This window comes from Falco biarmicus, chromosome 3 (genome assembly GCF_023638135.1).
Source record: "Falco biarmicus isolate bFalBia1 chromosome 3, bFalBia1.pri, whole genome shotgun sequence".
Lineage (NCBI taxonomy): Eukaryota > Metazoa > Chordata > Aves > Falconiformes > Falconidae > Falco > Falco biarmicus.
This window is the reverse complement of record NC_079290.1, coordinates 118050095-118074168: the sequence shown is the minus strand read 5'-3', so window position 1 is coordinate 118074168 and position 24074 is coordinate 118050095. Positions and strand designations below refer to the sequence as shown.

Genomic DNA, 24074 nt, shown 5'->3' with positions numbered 1-24074 from the left:
TTTAAAAAACAACACAACAAAAACTGTCTTTAATAAGAAAACAGGCTGGTTTTAAATATTGACAGAGCTCAAGCAGGTGCATGTTGAAATGTTCTGAGGCAGCAACAGCTCTGCACATCAGGTTGTGCACAGTGCAAGTACTGCTGAACTCTGCTGCACCACTCATGTTATAAAGTTTGGTCATTTAAATGTTTTTTAATGGCACCAAAAGGTGCATGAGAAACACTGAACAGTTCTTGTACAGGTGCTTGGCTTCATTTCCCACACCAGGGTGGCTTTGGCTGTTCACTCCTCGGACAGACACTGTTCCAAAGCTGCCATACCGTAAAGGTTGGCCCACTCTCTGCCGTAGTGTGACAGGATGACATCCCTGCACGGCTTGCTGGCTCTGGCCAGCTCTACCAACACACCCTGGAAAGCGGTGATGAGTTCAAAATCCACCGAGGCTGGAGCAACGCGGGTCAGTAACTCAGAGAGGCCTTCCAGCCACCGTGCCTGGAGGATGGCTTGCGGCAGCCAGGGGAAGAGTGGCACACAGCCGGCCAAGGCCTGCATCCCCAGGAACCAGAGCTCACAGATGTCAGCCCAGGCGCCCGTGTAGGCAGGTGACACGGCTGCGGCCAAGCCGTTGCTACCGGGGTCTGCTTGGGTGGTATGGGCCTGTGATAGGAAGCAAATGGCAGCTCCGAAAAACTCCTTGGCAGACTGCGTCCCCTGAAGAACTGGAAGAAAAAGGAGATTAATGACTTGATACAGAGCTTACTCGGCCAAAGGAAGGATCCTTTGGTGGGTCTGTCTGCAGCAGGGCTTTCGGGGAGATCAGAATAACATCCTCCTGCCCTAAAAATCTCTTAATTCCAGTGCACCTGCCTGCTGAATTTTTGGCATATTCCTTGCCCCTCCAGGTTTTTGATTTCAGCACTTTTTCAATGACAGAAACTGGACCTGTTTCCCTCATAGCAGCTTTCTCCATCCCAACCACCCAGACCCTGGTCCCTGCTCACACAGAGCAATGTGCATCTTTGCCAATGGGAACTCTTCTTACCTGCTGAATTTGAAATGATTCTGGCCATCATCAGGCCCAGAGTGGCAATATTCGCTGCTAGAACCAGTTGATCTTTCTGGGGCAGCAGAAGTGGAAGGGACTTTAGCAATGTGTCCATCAAAGAGGCAAAGGTTTTGTCTCGCCTAGAGAGAAAGCAAACCCTGAGACATATTCCCTGAGCAGAGTCAGGAGCACCTGAAAATGTTAAGGTTAAATGCAGCACCAAAAAAAGTAATGTAATTGATGTTGAAAAAGGGATAACCCTTTTTCAGCACAGTGTTTTAAAAGATACTGCAAGCTCATTTCACAATGCACCCTCTTTCCTCCCACTGACAATCTCAAAGCAAGCCCCTGCAGCTCGATTACCTGATGAGGTCTGGTGCAGTCACAACCAAGTTAAGGAAAATCCCACATGCAGTCTGCAGACTCATTTCAGTGCTTGTCAGTGGAGTCAGGGACCCAGACTCGGAGGTCAGCATTGCCCACTGATGGAGGAAGTACTCACACAGCAGGGCTGGCGCCCCTTCCGAGATGAGGATGTCTCGGGGCCTGTCTTCTGCTGTTAAATGGCAAAAGCCAGGCAGCAGAAACCTGGAAAGGGAAGGAAATGGGAAACATGAGGTAGAATGGGGCTAAGCCCTGCATTTACATCCAACAGGAGGGAAAAAAAGCGCCATGGAACTGGCACTTCAAGGAGAATGGAAAACAGAAAAAGATTTGAGCAGCTTTGTGCTAAAATGCATCAAGTCTACGCTTAAAATACACACCTCAGAGCATCCTGGGGTAAGCCAGAGCCCTTGGTGCTGACCAGCTCTGGCTGGGGGAGACTCGCAGCTGGGCTGCCCTCTTTGAAAAGCTTCTTGGCATAATGAACAAGGAAAGGCAAGAGCTCACAGATTTCCTGCTTGAGGGATGATGTCTCTTCTGCCATCCACGCTCCAAGGATTCGAACAGAAGCTAATATTAAAGGATCTTGTAGCTTCTCCTGTTTAACCTGCATGAAGAAGGAAGCAGATAGAAAATGACACATTAGGGCTGTTTTCCTATCAAGCTACTACAGGTACGAAAACCACAGTGGGCAAAGACGCACATTTTGCTCTACACAGCTACAGCCATGAGCTGCTGAGTCCCCATTAAGCGTCCTGGTGAAGAGCTATCAAAGCCTCCCAGAGAAACCCATGAAAACATGCTCTTTACTTGAAAGCCCTGCATTACCTGTCTCAAATAGAATATTACAGCTCCAAATGCCTCCTCCATGATCCTCATGAGTTGCATTTTCTGCACCTCTTCTAGCAGCGGTTTCTCTTCTCTCAAGCACTCCTGGATCCCCATCTCAATAAGGACATAGCAGGCTGTTACCACCTCTTTCTTCCCCTCCACCTCCAAGGGCTCTGGCTCCTCTAGGGTCAGGCGAACCTCCACACAAGCCAAGTTCACCAGCAAGGCCAGGAACTTGCTTCCAGCACTCCCTTCTGGGATCCACTCTGACCCACAGGCCTGCACAAGGCAGGCAGCAAGCTTCAGAGCAGGGTCCCGCTGTGACTGGCTGAGTTTACTGCCCAAGATGTTAGCCAACCCTTTGTAAAGTCTATGGAGGCACTCAGAGCCCTGCGAGTCCTGTGTGAGCGGTGGCGACAGGGGGATGAAGTGAGGCAGAACCTCACACAACTCAAATTTGGTCAAGTCTTCAGCCTTGAGAAAATCATCAGACAGCTTGCTCAGCACGGTCAGGAGGTGTGGAGCGTCTCTCTGCCAGCACTTTGCCTCTGCTATGGCCAACAGCCCCAAGAGCAGTGCCAAAGCACGGTCAGAGCCATAACTGCAATTCATGTAGGCCTGGCACAGGACAGGCACTGTCCCTTTGCTCACCAGCTCCCTGGGGCCTCTGGTAGTGGCCATGACAGCACTCAGGCACTGGTATACATCATCGATCATGGATGTGCTGTCCGGATTGCAGGGGGACACCAGGATGTCATTGAAGGTTGGGATTTTGTTCAGGATCTGGGAGTGACCAGCTAACTCTGGATCAGTGCAGAAACATGCCAAGAGAGTGAGGCCCAGTGCTCGGAAGGTGTGCTCGGGGCAGCCTGCCGGGGGGTGCCCCGAGATGAGCAGCCGATTTGGAAATGTGAATCCAATTGCATCAAAGATCTGGCGACGGGTCTTAGCATCTACTTCTCCAGCTCTGACCGCTTTGGTCACCTGGAAGGCAAACAAGGGGTGAGCGCAGAGCAAGAGGCTTTGCTAAATTGAACAGGACTGAACAGGTAAATAGGAAGCCAAAACAAGATTAGTACAGAGGAGTACAAACTGAGCTGGGCATTTGGCCTGAGTGCTAATCCAGAGGTTTACCTGAGTGTTTCAAGAGTGTGGTGATGCTGCCTAACCCTCTGCACACCCAAACCAAGGCCAGGCACACTCCACTTTGCTGATGGGCACCCCAAGGCGCGAAGCCCCCTGCCCCAAAACCCCCGAGGCCCAAAGCCCCCTGTCTCGAGGCCTCCAAGGCCCTGAAGCCCCCAAGGCCCGCCAGCACAGCGGCAAGCGCCGCTCGGGCACCCGCGTTGCCAGCGGCGGGGTTCGCCCTCCCCAGCCCGTTCCTGAGGCGATGGCGGCCACGGCGTGGGCCGGCGGTGGTTCCCTACCAGCAGCAGGGCTGCGAACTGCTCGCTGTCGTTCCTCGCGTCTCTGAGCACACCGAGGCACCTCTTCAGCGTCGCACTTCTGTCTCCGCAGTCCGAGGCCATGGTCAGGCAGGGGAGGCCGAAGAGCGAGCAGCAAACCCACCACCACCAGCCGCGGTCTCCCGTCCCTTTTACCTCATCAAGGTACCGCTCGTGCAGCCTCGCAACCAATCCAGGCACCGCTGCCGCGCCGCCGACCAATCGCCTGCCGCCTTGTTGGGCAGCCCCCGAAGCCCCGCCTCCGCGCGGCCTGTAGGCAAATGACCTGTGGCTGCGCGGCTTCCTTCGCCCGCGGGCTGCGGGAGGGCGGCCCCGCCCCGCCCCCCGCTGGGCTGACGTGAGGCGGGACAGCCGGCTCCGGAGCCCCGGCTCCGACCAGGCAGCGCCCGCAGAGCCCCGGTTCCGGGAGGCGGCCGTTCAGCTTCCGGGTGAGGGGTGAGCGGGTGCCCGCCGCTGCCGAGGCGCCGCCGCCATGGCCGCGGGGCAGGAGGCTGCGCTGCCCCGGGGCCCGCCGCGCTGGAGGCCCGGCCTGGCCCCGCCGCCCGCCTGAGGCCGCCGAGGAGCCGCCGAGCTCGCCTCGCCATGCACCCCTGGTACGTACCCGCCGGCGGCCCGGGACGCTCCCTCCTCCTCCCGCCCGGGGCCCTGTCCCGCCCCCGGGGCCCTGAGGGGCTGCGGGGCCTCCGGCCTGGGCGCGTCCCGCCGGCCGGGCCCGCTGCGGGGTGAGCCCGCCCGGCCGGCGACTGCGGCCCGGCCCCGAGTCACGGCGGCGGCGTGGGCCGAGCCGCCCTGGCCCCCGTGGGCAGCCCCGGTGGCGGCGGGGGTACCCGGCCCAGGGGTGGGGGAAGTTTCCTTAAGGACCTGTTGGCTGAGCAGCCGCCCTTTGGCATCTCCCTTCGGGAAGCTTTTCCTCCTGTGTCCGCCCCGTGGGGTGCTGCACGGGCGGCCGCGGGAAATTCCCTCGGGATTTAACAGAGGGTAGGTGTTCAAGCAGCGCCCTGGTAGTCGGGTCTGTAACTATATTCCCTTCTGATTCTTCAGAAAGGGTAGATTTAACTCCTTGTGCCTAATGGTGCTTCATTACTCTTTATAAAAACAAGTAATCTTTACTACTGGTGGAGTAATTAATGTTTTCATATCACATCACCTAGAGCTAAACTGTATTTCACTAACATATGAGGCTGTAAAAGCCTTTGGCCTTAGAAGGGCTGAGATGGAGCATCACTGCTTTTGTGATCTCTGCCCTGCAGAGCGAAATACGGGGTGAAACAGTTCTTTGACCAGCATTGCTGTGTGCTTGTTTCTCTTTGTTTCTGGCTGGTACCAGCCAGCACCAACTTGCAAGCGATGACATCGCCAGGCAGATGTGTGGGGTTTATCTGTGCCTTCGTTATGCTTGTGGCTGGGTGGCCATTCCCTGCGGGATAGCTGAAACAAATTTCCCAAATGTGTCTTTGGAATACGGTAGTCTGTTATAGTAGATATTTTGCCGCTGAAAGTGGTGGGGTCTGGAGGACAAAATCGCAGGGGTGATGGGAATGGCTGTTGTGGTGACCTGCTGCGCTTCAGCACTGGAAACGTTGATACTACAGATTTCATTTTAGTAACGTATTGATAGTTACTTAGCAGCAGTGGTCTAAGTCACAGCAGGCAGATAAGATGTTCCTTTTCCTCCACAAATGTGCCATGTTCTTCATAGTGTCAACTGGATATGTGCAAGAACGTAGCGATTGCCAGTGGATGTTTTGTGTTTCATATCTTATACATTTCTAGAACCCTGCTGCTGCCCACAAAGGCCATGGAGAAGAGGTTGGAAGCCAAGTTCAGCATTAGCGCCCGATTTCTGTCACGATACTACCTGGGAAAACCTGCAAGGGAGCTGAGAAGTCTGCAGCTGTTCTACCTGTGTGCTTGCCTGTATGCCTTGTGCTCCTCAGCAGGTGATTCTTCTGTTCTCTCTGGGACTGTGTCTATATTTTTTTAATGATATTTTTCCTTCTCACTTGTTTAAAATATTCTGAGAGGGAAGTGAAATTATTTGCTGCTAGACATTGTAGCTGGTTTAAAAAACAATCCCCCACCCTTAATAGTTACTAAATGAGGTGTCAGAAGGGTGGGAGGGATGTGGGGTATGAGGGGGTCCTTTCTTACACTACTGAATTGCTCCGATAACCAGCTGCTATTTTGAGTAACCGAGTGGTCAACAGCAGGGTGTCTGTCCGACAGCTACTGCTGTGCACTGTCGCATGCGGTGCTAGCTTTCAGACACTTGCCTGTATCTCATAAAAAGGCTTTCTCTGAGCTGAGAATCTTTTTTTTCGGAAGGAATAAGTGATAATGTGGAAAACAATTTCATCTAAGGAATACACAAAGCACGTTGGGAAGGCAGGAATGTTGGTTTTAGCACTCAAATGTTTAACAGTCTCCCCAGATGCAGTATGTCAATAATCCGTATTTGCCTACAGGCAACTGTTATGTTTGGTTTCTTATTTCCTGTTCAAACTTGAGTAACCAACCTCCCGCTCAAGTAAATAACCAAGTTAGTGGCTTGTATGGAAATTTTCACCTAATGGATTGCGTGTGTTTTTTCTTTTAGAGTTCAGATTCTGACTTTTGAGAGACTTGTTAAGTTCCTGTGAGTGTTTTGAGGCCACATCTTCACCAGGAGGTGGTATTTTTTCCATGCATGCATGTAGCATTTACCAGATCTAGTTAAGAAAGTTTATGTGCCCTTTTAGTCCCTCTTTGTTCAAGTTGCAGTGAATTACAGGTTTGAGGCAGTGGTGACCTCAGTATATATCAACCCATGTGGCAGCTGCCAGCAGCTTTCTGTTTGCTGGGAGGTTGCTATGCTTTAATGGTAGCAAGATTTGAAAAGGGGGTTGTTTTGGTTTGTTTCTTTGTTACGTGGATGTGTTCTCTAGGCTGCTGCAGCATTTCTATTGTTTCACCAGGCCTTTCTGAACACTTACTGAGTGACAGATTTGATTATGCTAATGAGCTGTTTGACCTTAATGAGCTAATTTAGAACCTGGAAAGAAATACTTGTATTCCTGGTCCTACCAAAGGGTTCTCAGCACTATGTGTTTGGATTGTGTGTTTCCTTATAGAATTGTGTTTCTTGTGTGGTGTTCCCTGTTTTTAGTAATACCTTAGAAGTCTACAGCTGGAGCTGCAAATACTGTGTCACTCTTAGAGGGTGTTCCGGACAGTGCTGTTGTGCTTGAGGGCTGCTTGGGGGAGTTAAAACCATGAAGGCTGATGCATGCGCAGAAATAAGCATAATTATGCGTGACATAGTTATCCTGATGTGGATGCTTTTTCCATTGTAGAGTTTTTTTGTTCTGGTCTTGTTTGTGTCACTGAAGCAGCAAAATTTGTTAAACTGAGGAGGAATTACAGCTGCCTAGAAATTAGCGTGATCATGTGGGGTTATGTAAGAAGACTCTGTTGACATAATTGGTTACATGTGACAGATTTAAAAAGTCTATAGAGTCAAGTCTTTAATCATTAATCTGATATCAGGAGGGATTAACTGCCTGAACAAGTCTGTGAACCTGAATTTATTAATAGAAACTGTTCTTGTCTGTTCCATTCCCCTGCTGTTCAGCAAAGCTGTGAGCTGCATTGCCAGGACAAGGAACTCCTGAGTTCATGGGAAGAGCAGCATTTTTTTTGTACTGGTATACTAGGGAAGAAAAAAAAAAAGACAAAAACAATATTAAGAAGTGACTAAGCATACCCACTGTGCAGATGTCTTGTGATTTGTGTTGTGCTAGGCTGAGTAGGCAGCTGGGGCTTGGGAGGGAGCTCATTCTCAGGGATGTTGCTGCTGACAGGTTTCTCGTGCTTTGCTCTGAAGCTGTTGGCATTGGTGCTGCCAGTGACCAGATTTACTGGTCTGCTGGTCCAACGCAGCCTACAAGTTCCCATGTGAGACTGCTGTATGTGGTTGCATAGGGTCCAGCACATGGAACTGGAAGGGAGCGAACAGGCAGTAAATAAGCAGGAGTTATAACTCTGCTTGTACTCACAGCTGCCTTTTCTCATTTGGTGCAGGGCTGTGTTCACTTACTGCAGGTGCTGCACCAGATTCTGTGGAGGTCTCCATCTGGAAGCCTGCGAATAGCAATGTGCAGCTTCTCATCACAATGATTTGTCTGGCCTGTAGTGTGTTCCTGCAGGAGTTTTGGGAAGGAAGTGTTTTGTGACTAGGCTGGGTGAATTTTCCTGGCAGAAAATCTTTCATCTTTCTAGAGATGAAATGCAAGTGTAGACTGAGGAGCTCTGCTTTCTGCCGTGGCACTTGGAGTTGTCTGAATGTGTGATGCCCACCAAAGACCATGGGACCTGCTTAGGTGAAAGTCAGTATGGTTCTGTGGAAAAAACACACTTAGAATTCTGGGCTGGCGTATTGAGTGAGAGTTGCCTGTTTGCTTCTATTGTTCCTGAAGTTAACTGAGTTTTAAGCAATCAATGTACAGCAATTCAGAAACAACATTGGCTAATTTCAAACAAGTCCTATGTGGCCATTAACAGAGTTCTGGAAACAGAATCTGGCCAAAGTATAATTCAAATCTCTGAGTCTTGATTTAGCAGTAGATTAAAAGAGAAGCAGAATGCTCTCAGCATGGTAGTGTTGTGTCGTGGCTCTGACATACCTAGGAGGTGCTTATGGGGATTCTGGTTTTACATTTAGTGTGAATAGATATAATACTTGTTATCTAGTGATATTTTTCAACAAGGAATACCTTCACTGGGAACACTTTTGTTGTGGTGGACTTGGCAGTACTAGGTTAGTGGTTGGACTTGATGATCTTACAGGTCTTTTCCATCCTAAACAATTCTACGATTCTGTTTGTGCCCTGGTTCTAAGTACTAGAAAGCTGCTGCTGAATTTCACCGAGTTCTGTATCGAGCCTTAATTTGAGTGTTATGTGTGAGCCAGGACTGGCATCTGAGAAGAGATGGATCAGCACTGGTCAAGGAGGAGGGGTTTTGGGGATGTGGGAAGCAGCACATTTCCCTTTTGCACAGGATATGCTTAATCTTTAATAGAAAGTGAATTTTTTAGGCTGAACTGAGTCTGAATGGGTAAGATCCTCATGAAATTGACAGCGACAGTGTAATTCTTCCATTTTTTCCTTGTTTCTCAAAGTCTGGAGTGTGTGTGTACATACACACACCTTTTATGTGTAACCCCCCACCCTGTCCTAATTCAGGCCCATCAGGCTAGTGCCAGGTGCTTGTCCCTGCCTGTGCGCGCTGTTGTGCCAGGGTGACTGTCAGTCCAAGCACTTCGGTGTGTAATGAGGTCAGTTGTTGCCTCGGGCAGACAGGCTGCCCGTCTGCTTGCTCTCGAAGGAAGTGCTGTGTGTTGATGAAGTGTGACAAGGGTGGTGATGATTTTAAAGGTGCTGATGTCAACTTCTCTCTGTTGAATATGCGGAGTTTCATTTACACATTGCAGTTGGGCCTCGCTTGAGTGAAGAGCTTCCCCACGTTCTGCACAGCTGTGGGTTCAGACACCCACAGGGAGAACTGGTCCCCCAGTTTGGTCGCAGATCTTGAGTGCATTCTGTTGCAGCTGATGCTACCTTTCTGGAGTCTCGTCTTCAAACTGCCTTTGCTGAGCTGGCTTCAAAATAAGCTGTAAATAACACTTTTGCTTCTTGTTTCCCAATATCTCAAAGTGGTGCTGTGAGTTCCCTTTTTAGGTTTAAATTCTTGTAGCAAGAGATTCCACCCAAAAGGTACTTGAATACGGCCACTGTCCTTGATCTTAAACAAGTGTCTAATCCATTCTGGGTGAGAAAATCATTGTATGTAGATACCTTTAACGATCAGGAGTACAAAAGCTGTTACATCTACTGTGGTGTTTGGGATAACTGAATTATAACAAAAGATGTCCTTCATCTTCTCCGCTTGCTTTCTTTGGCCATACAAGATTATCCAGTTTCATGCAAGGTTATAGAAGTGCTATGACTTTCCACTTCCTCCTGCACCTGGGGGATGGTGCAGGAGGAAGGACAGTGTCATAGCACTTTTGTGTCACTAACTTTGGGTATTAGTTGTGATTCATAGAGTCAGAGTTCTTTGCCATCTCAGTAGCGTGAGGTAAAGTGCTTTTGTGGCTGTAGTTTAAAGTCCTAAAGTCAAATGCTTCAAGTAGCCTAAACCAGCCGGAGTAGAAGACACTGGCACCTGTCTGTACTGTTCTAGCCTCACAGAGTTTTCCAGGGTTGGTGCTTGAGGAGGCTGAGGTTGACCACTGCTTGTGTGCTCCAGACTTGATCAGAAAAATACATCCCCCTCTGCGCTTCTGTCTGTGTCGTGGTTGATGCTTGGAAAGCTTCCTGCTATGTAAGCCTGCTGTGGCTCAGCAGGGCAGGTGGAGTTGTGCCGGACAGTGGGGACCTTGCATCATTTCTTCCAAGAATCCTAAAACACACTGCAGGGGCATCACCAAATTACGTTTATTTGGTGGGTGAGACATGGAGATCTATGTGGTCTTTCCCCTGTGCCTCAACATACTAAATCTTTAACATGTTTGTCACTTGGAAGTGACAAGGAGAAGTGGGGTGGGAAGTCTTATCAGGGGAGACAGATGGATCAGTAGCCTCTGCATCCATGCTTATTAATTTGTCTAGTTACCACTGCAGTAAACATTGATATAAAGCAACATGAAGCCTGTATTCATACAGAGTTACGGGAACAGTAATGTTACTGAACTTTTCTTTATGTGCTGTCAAGAAAGGGGGAGCAAGGTACAATAGTTTAAATTCAGGCTATTTTAATGGAGAAAAAGTTTCCCATTTGTGTTGTGTTCAAAAACCCTGTTCTTGACAGGCAGGGAGCCAGATCTAGAGCACATTCTTCAGCTGCACTACTCGGAGGCCAGTGACATAGCTCGTAAAGTAATCTTCCAGTGACCTATTATCCCTTGGATGCTGAACACAGCACAGTGTAACAGTCCCATAGGTCATTAGTCTATTTTTAGGGAATCCTTAATCTGCAGAGCTCTGAATTTTGGAAGCCTTTAATCCATTGATCCCTGCAAGCACTCTTAATTTTTCATGCTAAGAAAAAAAAAAAATCAATATGCAAAGCAGTTATTGCTTTACTGCTCATCTGAGATCTGAAGTAATTTAACTCTTTACAAAAAGAGCTTGACACGATTTCTGTTATAGAAAGCATTACAGTGGAGCGGGTGGCAAGGACAGGCCTTGCAGTCCCCTGTTCTAGAAGGTGTAACAACTTCTCAAGCGGAGCAGTTTCAGTGACTGACCTCAAACATCAGCATGGAAGAGGAAAAAAATGCCTTTGTACTATGAACCAAGCCAGTGTCACTGTTTCCAGAGTTCTCCTTCAAAGCAGACTATGGGCAGAGAGGCAGTGGTGGTTATTGGTTAGATTAAGAAATGACTCTGGATTCCTGGGTTTGATTTCTGGCTCTTAACCTGCTGCGTAACCTCAGCCTCACTGGGCAGCCTGTGCCTTAGTCTTCTCTGAAACAGGAACATTCTCTTTTCACTTCTTTTGTGGTACATGGCTTTAGCTCAGTTACTAAAAAGGGTTGTGGTCCCTTTGGTAGGAGGTGCAGATTGTTGCTTGAAGTCTTGTGTAAGTACTGGATACTGAGGCCAGGTATAGATTCTGAGAGGTCTCCATTTCATTGTCCTGTGCCCTCTCCCCTGCATTAATCCTGTGCCCTAAATTCATCTTCACAATAGTGATGAGGATCTGTTGTCCAGTGCTTTAAAGGATTGAGAGTTGCTTTATTTGTCTTGCCTCCTCTTTCCCAGATGCAAACTGGAACAGATCTAAATGTGAGCCGGGGAAGATCCTGTTTGGTAGCCGTTTGAGATCGTGGGAAGATCACAATTTACAGCTTCTGGAAGGATATCATACTGTACAGTCCTGTCAGACTGCTTGCTGCCAGAGCCCCACCTGTGATGCCTTTTGGTTCTTAGAAAACATGTGCATCCAGGTGAACTGCACTATGCCTGGCATGTGTCAGGCAAACAGGACTGGCTTTTCTGACTCTGTTTTGGTATTTTTAAAGAAATCGAAAAGCACAGAGCACTTAAAGTTTCAAATGGAAGGTGACATGAAGACCTGTTTTCATAAGTGGTTGGACTGGGGCATCCCTGTGCAGAGGAAAAAGAGGCTGCGGAGGTCATTCCAGAAGTGGAGCTTGGCAGGTAACAGCGTGGAACTCCTGAAAAGGGATACAGCAGCGAGCCCCAGTCCTGAGGGTGCAGCCAGAGCATCAAACAGCAAGTCTAGAAGCAGCCGAAGTGAAGCAGAGCGCTTAAATGATGAAGTACTGAGGCACTTGGTGGCAGACAGGCCTGTTCCTGAAGGCCATCCAAATCAAAAGAAAGACTCTCTGAAAAACGGACAAAATCCAAGAGAGCAGAAAACCAAAAGCCCATTTCCTCCTAAAAGCAATAATGTGAACAGATCAAGCGACGCAGACGGTGTTGGCTTGCTACAGGTAAGTATGATTGCTGGGGCTGAAATGGGGCTGCCTTGGACAGCTGTCACTCTCCTGCTCCATCTTGCTTTATGTAGACTTTGACTTAAAACTGCTTAAGTGATAGAATACCTTTCTGGCTGCCTGTTTTCAGCCTCCTGTCAACAAGGCAAGGCCAAGGGTTGGGGGTTTTGTTTGTTTTTTGGGGGGTGGAAGGCTTTCCCCCTTCTTCCTAGCTGGGATAAACTGTCTTTGGGAAGCTGAGGGGAGGTGGAGGTCATGATCATGCTTATCTTGCATAATCACAGAGCGTGGTTGCCAGATGAGAAGGAAAGGTGAGATGTGATGTCAGTGGGAAGCGTCTGGGAGTTGAAAACTGTTACCTGTAAAAGTACTTTTTTTAGATCCCCAAAATAAAATGTTTTCCTTTGAATGCTGAATTGAGGCAGTTAATATGTTATTTTATAGACTCACGCATTGAGTTTCCAGTGTACTTTCACATCAACCAGCTTGCTTGAGTTGGCATCTTAAATGCCAACTTTTTTTCTTCTGTTTTTGAAGACTGCTACAGTTTCTCAAATCCACAAAAGCTTATATTGGCATTGGTTGAATGAAGCCAGTTTGGTCTCTGCTCCAAACACGTGCAGTGTTAAGCTAGTAAATCTAGATGTTATAGAGAAATTGGCACATTTGAATTGTTAAATTATGTTTGCATTTTTAAACCTGCAAATAGTTTTTTGAGCCTTATCATACAAAAAAAGCCTGTGCACTCATGATGGTGAAATAGAATTCTGCTTTGTGAAACTGTTCCTTAAATACATTTTACCATGTTTCTAGGATTTGGCACTGTTGAAGCCTGATGCCTGTCTCTGTAGTTACGTTCTTGTTCTGGAAACCTGGCTGAATTTCTCTCCCTTGTATTCAAATCTTAGTTCCAGGTAGGGCTGTGACTGGTCTGAGCCACCACCCTGCAGAGCAGGATGTGGAGAGCAGCCAAGGGACACTGCTGAGAGCTCCAGGGCAGCACAAGTGGCGTGTGAAATCATGCACTAAAACTTTACAAATGTTTGATTTTTCCAGAACCCCACAGCATTTAGGGCTGACTCAAGATCTCAGCTTTCTCTCTCCCCTGCAGTACTAGAGCATTTCCACCCAGCCTGTTCTTTCCTCCTCCTCATACTTGAGCTTTACACAGTGACCCCATTCTCTCAGTTGTTATGCATGCAGCATCTGGGGAGACTTCTTTGCAGCCAGTCTTTAATGTCTTCTGTTGCTCTTGGGTAATAGTTGTTATCTCCCTGCTTGTTCAGTTTGCAGTGCTGCATTCTGAGTTGTCATGTTATTACTGTTCAGTGCCTGTCCAGTAAACTGGATTTTTAAATAAAAAAATCATTCAAATAAAAAAAAAATCAATCAAAAATATTGAATTACACTGATTAATCAGGTTCTGAATATTGCTGAGTATCCAGGATTTCCCATCTTCAGGAAGCAGTCCCAATGTCATTACCGTGCGCTGTTGGATGTATGCTGGGGAAGTTTTTCTTCTTACTGGTTTCTGCTAGTAAGAATGGTGGCATCTCTTGACAAAATGCAGGTTCATCAAAATACAAACTTATTACTAAACTATATTGGCTGTGGTGGAATTCCTGGAAGTCACATTTTTGAAGTTTAGGAAAGTTTTTGAGGAGGAGAAAGAATTAAAAAATCCACCTTAACAGGAGTATTGAGCTGAAGCTGGTTCTACCCAGCCCTGGGCTAATTCCTTGATTATTGAACCATCCAACTTTCACCTGCAAAATATAAGGCAAGCTATGCAGCTGTCCTTGCATTTCTGATCTGAGAGCAGTTTAATTTAGGCCAAGGATATAACATTCAAGGCTGTGTACTTGGGACATGGCCAACCTTTGCAGGAGGGAGATGCTAAAGCAGGGAGTTTTACAAGTTGGGTTGGTTGTGGGCCAATATAAGTAAAGTTACACACATGCTGAAATCAGTAGAATTTCGCCTGGGCTAGATTTAGTCCAGTAATGGAGCACATGGCTTCAGCAGGTGAATGCTGTGCATTTAATATTGTGATTGCTAAGAAGGTTTGGCAGGTGGGGAGAAGACTGCATGCGAAGTAGTTCATACCTGGGAGCTTCAAGCATCTGAAGTGGGAAAGGACATCTGAGGTCAAAGTGGCTCTTAATTCCTCTCTGAAAGGGGAGGAAGAAAGTAATGTGCATATTCTCATCTTCTATTGATGAGCATTAAGTGTGTGGAAGGCAGATCTTTTCCTTTGCTCCTAGGGACTCGAGGAGAAGTGACAGTTTTAGGAAAACATTGCCTCACTGAGTTCTAATTTTCCTCTTGCAGTTCCAGTAGCTCCATAGCCATCTGCAATGTCATTCACTAATGTGCAGCTAGCATTACTTTGCGGTCTTGCTGTATCCATGCTATGGAGCCAGGGATGGGTGAAGGAGAGTGTACCAGGATAAACCACAGTGCACCCTGCTCATCAGCCCTTAGCTAAGGAAGAGAAATTTCTGCTTTTCCATTAGAGTGAGTGACGCTTTCCAGGCACCATTTTTTTTTTACTGCCTCGTAGAAATACCTGTCAGTTTTAAAATATAGCAATGCATTTAATAGCCAAGCAGAGAAGTATTTAAGCGCAGCACTGCTGTTGAGAAGGGCTGCTGCAGCACTGCAGCAACTCTGCAGTCAGACTGGAAAAGACTGCAGCCTTTAAAGTGGATTTGTTACAACAGAGCCAGAAAGCTCATTCCCGCACTCACAATTCTGGCTACCGTTAGCCCTAGCCAGCCCGGGGTTTGACTCTTGCTGTCATGCTTACTGCTAGTGCTGGGTGCTTTTTACCCCATGAGGCAGGAAGAAAGGTCAGCACTAACTCTGTAATGGTTTGTGACATTGTGTCTTAAGGGTCTTCACAGACATGGCACCTAGTGCAAACAACTAAGGACACAATCTAAGCTGAAAAGAGCCTATTTTGTAAATTCAGACCAGGCTTAGCAAAGTAAGGCCCATTTAGATTAAAAAATAAAATTCCAGAACACAGGTGTATTTTTCTTTCCAGTAACTTAGGTTTTAGTGCAGCTTCCGATGCATATAGCTGCTCTGGTTCCATCTTAGAGGTGTAGGAGACTCAGACAAGGAGACCAGGTCACTTGTCCCAGGCCAAAGGCAGTTAGGGATCAGAATGAAAAGTGTCAGACACTCCTATGTTCACTCAGGCCAATGTGCCACTTCTCTCTATTTTCTAAGCTAATATGATGGGACAGTTGGCAAACTAGTTCTAGTCTCTTCCTCATTTATCCCCAAGAAGGAAGTCTTCTGTTCTTTGCTTTAAAGAATTCAGGGTTACAGAGTAAAGATAAGAAATGTCTCGGCTTGCAAGCATTAGAGGCATTTTTGACTGTTATGTTGCCGCAGGCAAAGCTTATCTAATTCAAGCTCTCTGCAGACATTTGGCTGTCAAGTCATCCTGAAGACTTCTGGGAGGAAAAGGATCTCTTAACTGTAAAGGGTTTTTTTTTTTTTAGGCATTAAAAAGCAAGTCAAGGAAGCATCTGGCTTGCTGAAAATATTACCAAGCAAAGTAGAGACTTGGCTGTTGTGCCCGGTGGGTGGGTGCTGGTCTCCTGTGTGTTGTGACAACTGTTCTTGTGACCCATCTGCGTTGATTCTTGCTAAGCAAAAGGTGGTTTCCCATAGTGGTGTGAAGTCACAGAGACTTTCTGCTCCTGTGCTTTTCCTAAAGAGTCTGTCTCAAGTGTCTGAGTTCCTGTCTGGCTGTTCCCTTCTTGTTGTGGCAGCATTTCTAACTTTATCTTACTTGCCTACTTGGTAGAAGGGACTCAGTACCCTGAGCTGACCAGAGTTATGAATTGGTGTAAGGTGATACTTCTTGGGACAGCCAGCTGTGCTGAGGCCACCAATAAAGAACAGCACAGAGCAGTGTGCCAGATATTGCCTGCATTTTGTTCCAAAGAATCTGTAGTTTTGTGGAAGATGAGGGAAGCCCATCAAGAAGTAAGCAAATAGAGAAAAACTTGTGTCTGTAACACGAACAAATGATTCTTTGGTCCATAAAGCTCAGATGTTCATCAAACATGTACATGAATTGAGATGCTTTAAATTCTATGACTGAGGGAAAGTTAGCTGAGATACAGGGAAGGGAAACTATTTACCCAAGACTGCAAAAAAATGTGCATGGAGGCCTTCAATGCCTTCATTGCTACTCTTGGCTTGGCTGGCTGTTCAGTACGTGCAGCACAGTGTTATTTTTGCAACTGGCATTTAGTGTTTTCTGAAGCCCAGCCCACTTACTGACCATGATGTTGCCCACCATGGTCTAGAGCACTTTTCCAGTTCCTGTTTTCTGGACTGAATGCCATCAGCATGGTATAAAAGCTTGAGAATATTTCCTTCAATATGAGCTTTTGGTCAGCTTCTCTACTGGGGAGCAGCGGTGGGCAATTCAGCTCTAAAACACTTTCCAAGTCAAAGATGGTAAATTGCTCCATTTTAAATATTTAGCAGATGTTCTCAAAATAGCGTTAGTTCAATGAAGTGTGCTACACACATGTACGTCATAGTGGAAGGTAAATTGTCAAGTATTGCCTGGCAGGCTAAGAACTGGAATGGGGCTAGGTACTGTCAAAGGAATTTTCTGATGAAAGAAAGGAAATTGTTCCGGCCACTTCGATTATTTTCAATAAAGTGGCTCATCCTGTGTGGATGCAAGCAAACTTTCTGCCCGCAAGCTCAGCTCTCTGCCCCAGCAGCATCTCCTGTGGCATGCACGCAGGGAACTGTTTGTGTCAGGTCATCTTGCTTTGAAGAGTGTTTCTGAAATAAATTTCCTCTTGCTGCAGTGATTCGATTATTACAGAAAAATGCCATTGCAATCCTCCTGCTTTGTGCTTGCCAGTTGCACAGCTTTAGAAAAAGGAATGCATGGCCAAAATCAATGACCCAAACAAACCCCAGTTCCTGGGCCCTGTTTTTTTGCTTCTGCCTTATCCCTCCTCTCCATTCCTTTAGCTCTACTCACTGCAACTTTGAACCTAGATCTCCTGTCGTGTTTGCCACATCAACAGCTGTGGTACTGAAGATGCTGTAGTTAAATCTATGGTCTTAACAGGTGTTCGACTGAGCTAGCAGTGGCCTGTCTGCTGTGGAGGAAGAACATGAAGAAACAATTTAGAAGAGAGAAGAGGAAGCAGGAAAACAACCTGCTTCTGGGAAAAACAAGCCAGGGACTTTTCAGCCTCCCTAACTGGAGGAGGAGAAGCGTAACTTACACAATAAAACAAAACTGATATTCAGTGTTGAAGTCAAACTGAGACAACTTTTTCCTTTACAGATCAACACAGGAATATCTGCACCAGAACCATTGGTGTTGGCTACATTCTCCAGTCCTGTAGCACAGGGCTTGCCAGCCACAGAGAAGATTGAGAAGCCTGGGCAGTCAGATGATGCTTTGGTACATCCTCACTCCTCAGATGTGTTGCCCACAGTCAGCCCCGTGCTGGCCAAAAACACAACAAAGATGCAGACAGCTACTTCTGTGCCAAGTGGGGTTCCCACAAATGGCAGTGTTTCTACAGTCCAGACCAACACTGCTGCATCACCAACTACTACTGCCACCACACCCGGTGAGAATGTGCAGTGCTCCAGCAAATGTCACCTAGTCAGGTTTTCGTGACAAGCCATTGCAGCATTGCAAAGTAGGAGATAATTTGAGAAATTATGGTACCTTTGAGAAGTGCTGAGGTACATGCTTCAGTGCATGTGCCGGTTGGACCCCATAAACTCATGAGGTCTGAGAATGTGACTTTGGCATCATAAATCTGCATGTGGCCATTTGATCTATTTTCAGGAACGGCTTGAAAGTAATGGTGATATCTTAATTCCGAAAGTGAAAGTTGAGATGTGGTATAAGGCATAGTCTTGTGAAGCGTTCTTTCATTTTGTCAGTCTTGATGCACTGCTATCTGTCAAATTGAGCAGGAATCTTAGTGTCTGCTCAAAATGGGGTGTAGCTGATTCTTTTCTCTTTTGTCCCTGAAATGTCAGTGCACAGTTCAGCCATGGATAACAGCATACTTGGCCGTTAGGCTATGCTTTGCTTTGCAGCAAAATGATGTTTCTGTTCACACTGGCATTTCTTAAAACAAACTATTCAATATATATAAAAGCCAAAATGCACTTTGGACAGCTCTGTTAACTCACCCAGGCCGTTAGCTCACTCTGTAAGGATGTGTACATACAGTGAATGGTGTGCACTAGTTGTGTGATACCTCAGAATTTAGTTAATCCAGTTTGCTGAAGTATTCACAGCTGAATTTTCTTTTGAATTTAGGGTTCCTTTCCCTTACAAGGGAACAAATGGAAAGTGTAAAGGAAATTATGCATCCAAAGACAGTTTTGGCAGGAAGCTTATTGGATGCTTGTGCTAACAAGTTAGCATTCTTTTTAAGGGCTTACCCCAGCTACAACTGGAAAAATACGTTTTAAACCTCTTCAGTGGCTTGTGCTGGAAAAGCAATATAACCAGGGCCTCCTTGTTTTGCTAAACAATACAAAGATGATGTGAAGGGTAGTTTTTCTAAGTGGGGTTTTTGTTTTTCATCTGTTTGGTTTTGGGTTTTTTTCCCTACTGAGATCAGATTTCTTTTTGCCTTGGAACTCCTTGCAGCTGAAAGACTGATGGAGTTATAATATCCCAAGATCTGGAGCAATTTGGGGTGGGGGGCAGGGGGGAAGAATTTGATGAATTTGTTTTCTTTTAGTTAATTGGTTAACTCTAGTAGTTAATAAACAGATGGAAGAAAGGCTAAATGTTTAATGACATTTTCCCTGTCTTTGTAACTTGTTTTTTTTGTGTGTGTATTTCCAAAACATTATCTTTGACAGGGTCAAACTAGGGTAAAGCAACTCTAGTTCTTGTTTTCTATGCATAATTCCCAGGCCCAAGAATAAAAAGACAAAAATAAAGTAAGTGGGAAGGGAAGAGGAGGATGAGGAGGCCGAGTGGTACTTCTAAGAAATGTGGTCAGCTTTCTGGTTACCTTAATGCTAATAACAAGCAGGAAAAAAAAATGTCACCAGCCGTAGTTTTCAAGTCTGTCCTGGAGTCGTTAAAAAGAAACTACCTGTCAATTTATTCAAAATGGAATGGCAAGAAAATTCTTAAGCAGGGGTTGAAAAGAAAATACAAATAAAAGTAACAGGTTTGTATTTTGAGTTTCCCTACTCAATGTGATAGCTATGCAGGTTTTTTTAAAAAAATCTCTTAGCCCTCAAGCAGTTTTTCAAAAAAGAAATACCATGGATTCTTCGTATATTTGTGAAGATCTGGAATTGCAGTTTGGTAAATAGCAGTGTTTGTCTTGCTGTGCCATGAGACTGCAGCTGGGTTTTCTGCTGAAACCTGTCGGGTAAAACCCTTCCCATCCTGCTGGACCTAAGTGAATAGATTGCCCTGCACAGGGCCCGAGGTCACATTTCAGCTCTTTAGAAAAAAGGAGCAGGAGCAGCACAGTATCTGCAAAGAGAGAGAGGTGACTGAGTAACTTTGGGCTTGTCTTAAAACTTGTAAAACCCCATTAGTGCTTTTGCATTAACAATGAGAGCGAAACCTGAAATAGGAGCTATATTGAGTGACAGGATGTTTACAAATTACAGCTGTTTGTAGCTGGGTTTTATTCCATAGCCTCTGAAACCAAGGTGGTTTTTATGTATATATTTAATTTTTTCCCTGTTCCTCTTTCAATTCTGTGTTTCTCCCTCTCAGTTATGAAGGAGCTGGTAGTTTCTGCTGGAGACAGCGTCGAAGTGACCCTGCCAAAGAATGAAGTTCAGCTGAATGCGTTTGTGCTTCCTGAACCACCACCTCGTAAGGCTTCCTGGGAATTCTGCTAAGGGCTTCTGACGGTGAAATGGCAAAAAGGCATTATATACGGCATTAAATAAGGAAACGTCTTTTGTCAGAGAACACTTTCCTGTATAAATTTTTCATCCTGTGCTGTTAGTTCATGCTGCCTTGCACAGAAAATAGCAAGACACAAAAAAACATTGGAAGTGGTACAAAGTCATTAGATTTGGGAGATGGCATGTTCTCAGAGTGGTATGTGAGGAAGCAGTGGATCTTCAGCATCTATTTGTGGTATTTGCTGATAGGTGACAAGCTGTCTTAGCAAGTGATCTCTCATTTGGTGGATTGAAATCTGATTTGGAGGGTTGACATGCTGAGGAACACATTTCTATGCATTCCTCGTTTCATCATGCAAATTGTTCTCGGGTATTGTAAAGTTCTCATCTATAGCTCTGTCCACAATGGCAGTGGGATTCTGCAGAGGAGAGGCAAGTGTTACGTGTTGTGCAGCAACAGGAATAGATGCATTCCTGTTCAAACACTGGCATTATGTTGTGTCTGCAGGATTTGAGGGTGTGGTAAGACTTTTCTCTATTACTGTCCTGGAGCTGTGATTGTTCCAAAGCTCTTTAATGCCCTAGAGGCTGAAAGATGGGTTTTGGCTCCAGAATAAATGTGTTTACATGCACAGATGGTCTCTTTTCCTGGGTATATTCCCAAAAAGCTGCAGCCCAAACTCCAAGCTGTCTCATTTCTCCATAGTGCAGTAGAATATGCCTTGTAAATGTTTAATACCTTTGCTTTTCCCTAGCATGGCGGAAAGGCAGTCTTTTAAAAACAAATGTCTGGAATTTGGTTTTTTTTGTTGTTTTTTTTTTTTTTTAAAAAGGAACCACTTATTCCTATGAGTGGGAATTGATTACTCATCCAAAAGACTACAGTGGAGAAATGGAAGGGAAGCACTCCCAGACCCTGAAGTTATCCAAGGTAAAGGTTCTTCTGCTTTGTATCCTGTTGTGTTAAATGCCAAGTGGAGAAGATGGGAACCCTGGCAGCTGGGAAAGACTTGTATGTGATTTCAGGATGAATAGGAAATTGCGTGATGGGCAGGCAGCCAACGTTTGACTGCAAGCCCTCTTCTAAGTCTCTTATAAAAGGGAGATTGATCTGGCATGAGGGAAAGAAGAAACTGATTTCAGGATCTAAAAGCTGCCTACAAGCAGTGTGTCAAGCCATACAAATGGCACTATTTAACATTTAACAAAGGGTTGTGAATATTTCTGCTGCTGAAACAGTGTGGTGGTCTGTTCAGGTCTGAAGCCTTGTACTACCCACTGATAAAGGGATGTCTGAGATTCCATTAACGAGGCCTGTGGAATACCTTGTAGCATGTCCCTGGCTGCTGCTTTTAGACAAGCTCCAACAGCAAAAGTGTTGCCAGTTTCTGCACTTGGGGATTCTTAACAAGGAAATAGCTTTAGATATTGTGTGACTATACAGTGCTTTATTTATGAGACATGCCTCTGAGCATCTTGGATTCTGCTAAACTTGGGGAAAAAATCTACAGACTGTAGTCATGATATCAGCCAGAGAAAAACCCTTCAAAAGGAGCATGTCTGTCCTTGTCAGGGTTTCAGCCTTTTGGATGTCATGATTGTTGGCCAGCACCTAGTCCTTCATCCTCCCACTTTCATTCAACAGTGAATGATGAAGGCGTGACTGCCTGACTCACGTAATCTAGAAGGAAGAGAATAAACACTTTTCTTTGTAAAAACACACAAGAAGAGATTTTCTTCTCTTACATGCAGCCTTTCTCATCTCAAATGCAATCTGCTAGTACAGATTCCTGTAGCCAGACAACCTGAACTAATCTCTGTTATCTCTCTTGTGTTTGTCTATTGTTGCTAGAAAATAAAGCTTGTCTGACAATTCTGTGGCACCTGTGGTAGAAAGAAATAGTAGTCTTTGGTTTCTGCACAGCCATTATAAGCTGAAAGAGAGGCAACAGCGTTTTGGTGTGGAAAGCATCCTTTGCTGTGTATGCATAGGTTGAAGCATAATGTGCTACTGTGCCAAAGCTACAAAGCCAAAACTTGACCTTCTAATAGCTCCTGATAAGGTGCTGCTACCCTGAAGGTAAATAATCTTTTGTGTTCACTTCCAGCTTACTGTTGGTCTGTATGAATTCAAAGTCGTCGTCGATGGGGAAAATGCACGTGGAGAGGGTTATGTGAATGTAACAGTGAATCCAAGTGAGTTGGTAGAATTGTATCTTTTCTTAACTTCATCTGTCTCTGACAAACCACGATACCTGTATCATGGTGTTCTGCTTATTTAACTGGATGCTGGTTTAACGCAGTGAAAATGTATTGTGCTGTGAACTCAGTATATATGTATGTGTATCAAGTCATCTCCCGGGCTGTGAAACTATTGCTAATATGCATAGCTATTTCTGCTATACTGCACACAGGCCAACCAGTCAATAAAAAAGCTGGAATACTGATATGAAAGTGCCTAGCAAATGCCTTGCCCTGGAAGGCCACTGCTTCAACAAAAACTAACTGTAACCTGATAAAAAGCTTATAGCAGCAGGAGCAAATAATGAAGGGAAGCTGGAGCTTTGAAGCTCCTTTGGAGGATCTTTTTTTCCCTGTCCAGTAAAGAATATAATTCCCAACCAAAGGCAGATAAAATCAAATCTCATTCCTTACGGTGAGATGTGGTTTGCAGATGAGCTGGTGTAGATAACAATAGCTTGTGCTGACTGTCTCACCAGGTGTCACTTTTTAGGTGGCCTCTGTAAAGAGGCAACCACAGGTTCTGCATCTCCTTTTACGCAAAAAACCTACCTTTATTTTGCACACTTCAGCAAGACTTTTTCAACAGCCTTTGTGGGCGAAGAAGTGCTCTTGCACTCCCTAAATTAGCAAGAGTGTGTGGCTGGCCTTCTGCATGCTGTTGCTGATCATTTCCTTATAAGCAGTGAATCTGCAGCTGGCAGCATGCATTAAAATCATTCATTTTTCAGAGCAGCGGCCAAACTTTGGCAAGAAGCTCTAGGTGCTGCACTTTTAGAATGGTCTGTGCTTGAATGTTTGACCCAGTATGGGAGAACTGATGCAGTGCAGCCATTTCCAGAGTACTAGCATGGTGGCAGTTCACCTCTTTGCTTTTCTAAGTCCCTTTTGTTAGCGTGGTTTCCCTGAACTGGTTGTTGGTTGTGCAGTTCTGTGCAGTTAGTCTGATAGGTGGCTGTCTTGGAGCTGTGTGGCACAGCAGTTCCACACTTTGGACTCCTCTCCTGGACTCATTGACTGTAGAACTGAAGGGATAGATGGGGCTGGGGAGAGGAAAGACGATGTGCAGTATGTATTCTGCTTGCTACTTCTGGTGCACAAAGGCAGGGTAGTTTTGCAGAGTTGCTTGGCCGGAGCTTTTTGTTGTGATCTGCCTGTAGATATCATTGTAACAGCTCGGTTATTGTTGCAGAGCCTCGGGTGAATCAGCCTCCTGTTGCCATCGTGTCCCCACAGTTCCAGGAGATTTCACTGCCAACCATTTCAACTGTTATTGATGGCAGCCGTGAGTACCTGCAGTTTTAAATGCAGTAGTCTAGCAAGCCTGGTTTCTGTGTGTTTGGTTCTGGGATGACTTTTTGGATAAAGTTTTAGCTGTGACACTGTCAAACACTTTAGTGAAAAGAATCAGCCACTCTTGCCAGGAGAGGGGAATATGCACGTGAAAGTATCTCTTCATGTTTCCTTTTGAGGGGCACTGGCTTGAGCCAACGTCCTAAAAAAGGAAAAGTTCTAGAGGCTGCTGGTTAGAATAAAAAAAATTACTGTCAGTCAAAATTATTGGCCTCTTGCGTTAAGCTTCAGACATATTAGTTACCTAACACACCACCTTTACTGAGCCTGGCCTGCACCAGAGCTTTTCAGGAATTTCTCCAAGGATGTTCAGGTTGTCTTATCCCCACCTATATTA

The 24074-nt window shown here is 45.8% G+C and overlaps 2 protein-coding genes across 4 annotated transcripts in view; one reads left to right on the top strand and one right to left on the bottom strand.

Annotated features, from left to right (window-relative positions):
* NCDN (neurochondrin) lies at nt 1–3896 on the bottom strand. Its single transcript, XM_056331003.1, has 6 exons — nt 3691–3896; nt 2261–3247; nt 1813–2039; nt 1412–1636; nt 1046–1188; nt 1–722 (listed from the first exon to the last, which is right to left on the bottom strand). The coding sequence occupies exons 1-6, from the start codon at nt 3790–3792 to the stop codon at nt 286–288; spliced, it is 2121 nt and encodes a 706-aa protein (XP_056186978.1). The 5' UTR covers nt 3793–3896; the 3' UTR covers nt 1–285.
* A 136-nt stretch (nt 3897–4032) lies between these two features.
* The window catches only part of KIAA0319L (KIAA0319 like), a 34368-nt gene continuing 14326 nt past the window's right edge, over nt 4033–24074 (top strand). For 2 of the 3 annotated variants that reach the window (XM_056331000.1, XM_056331001.1), the window contains exons 1-8: nt 4033–4322; nt 5503–5669; nt 11535–12229; nt 17574–17865; nt 20007–20108; nt 20977–21074; nt 22252–22339; nt 23577–23669. In XM_056331000.1, coding sequence (XP_056186975.1) covers nt 5528–5669; nt 11535–12229; nt 17574–17865; nt 20007–20108; nt 20977–21074; nt 22252–22339; nt 23577–23669 — 1510 coding nt within the window. In that variant the 5' untranslated portion in view covers nt 4033–4322; nt 5503–5527. Of the gene's footprint in view, nt 4323–5502; nt 5670–11534; nt 12230–17573; nt 17866–20006; nt 20109–20976; nt 21075–22251; nt 22340–23576; nt 23670–24074 lie in introns of those variants that run through there. The other variant, XM_056331002.1, reaches the window with a different exon arrangement.

Bases quoted from the DNA above. Each gene is read 5' to 3' on its own strand.
- NCDN (XM_056331003.1), bottom strand. From the start codon at position 3,792: ATGGCCTCGGACTGCGGAGACAGAAGTGCGACGCTGAAGAGGTGCCTC. The intron at 1,637-1,812 runs GTGTGTATTTTA...TTCCCTTTCCAG, and splicing joins TTACCCCAGGATGCTCTGAG to GTTTCTGCTGCCTGGCTTTT. The intron at 1,189-1,411 runs GTAATCGAGCTG...CTTTCTCTCTAG, and splicing joins ACTGCACCAGACCTCATCAG to GCGAGACAAAACCTTTGCCT.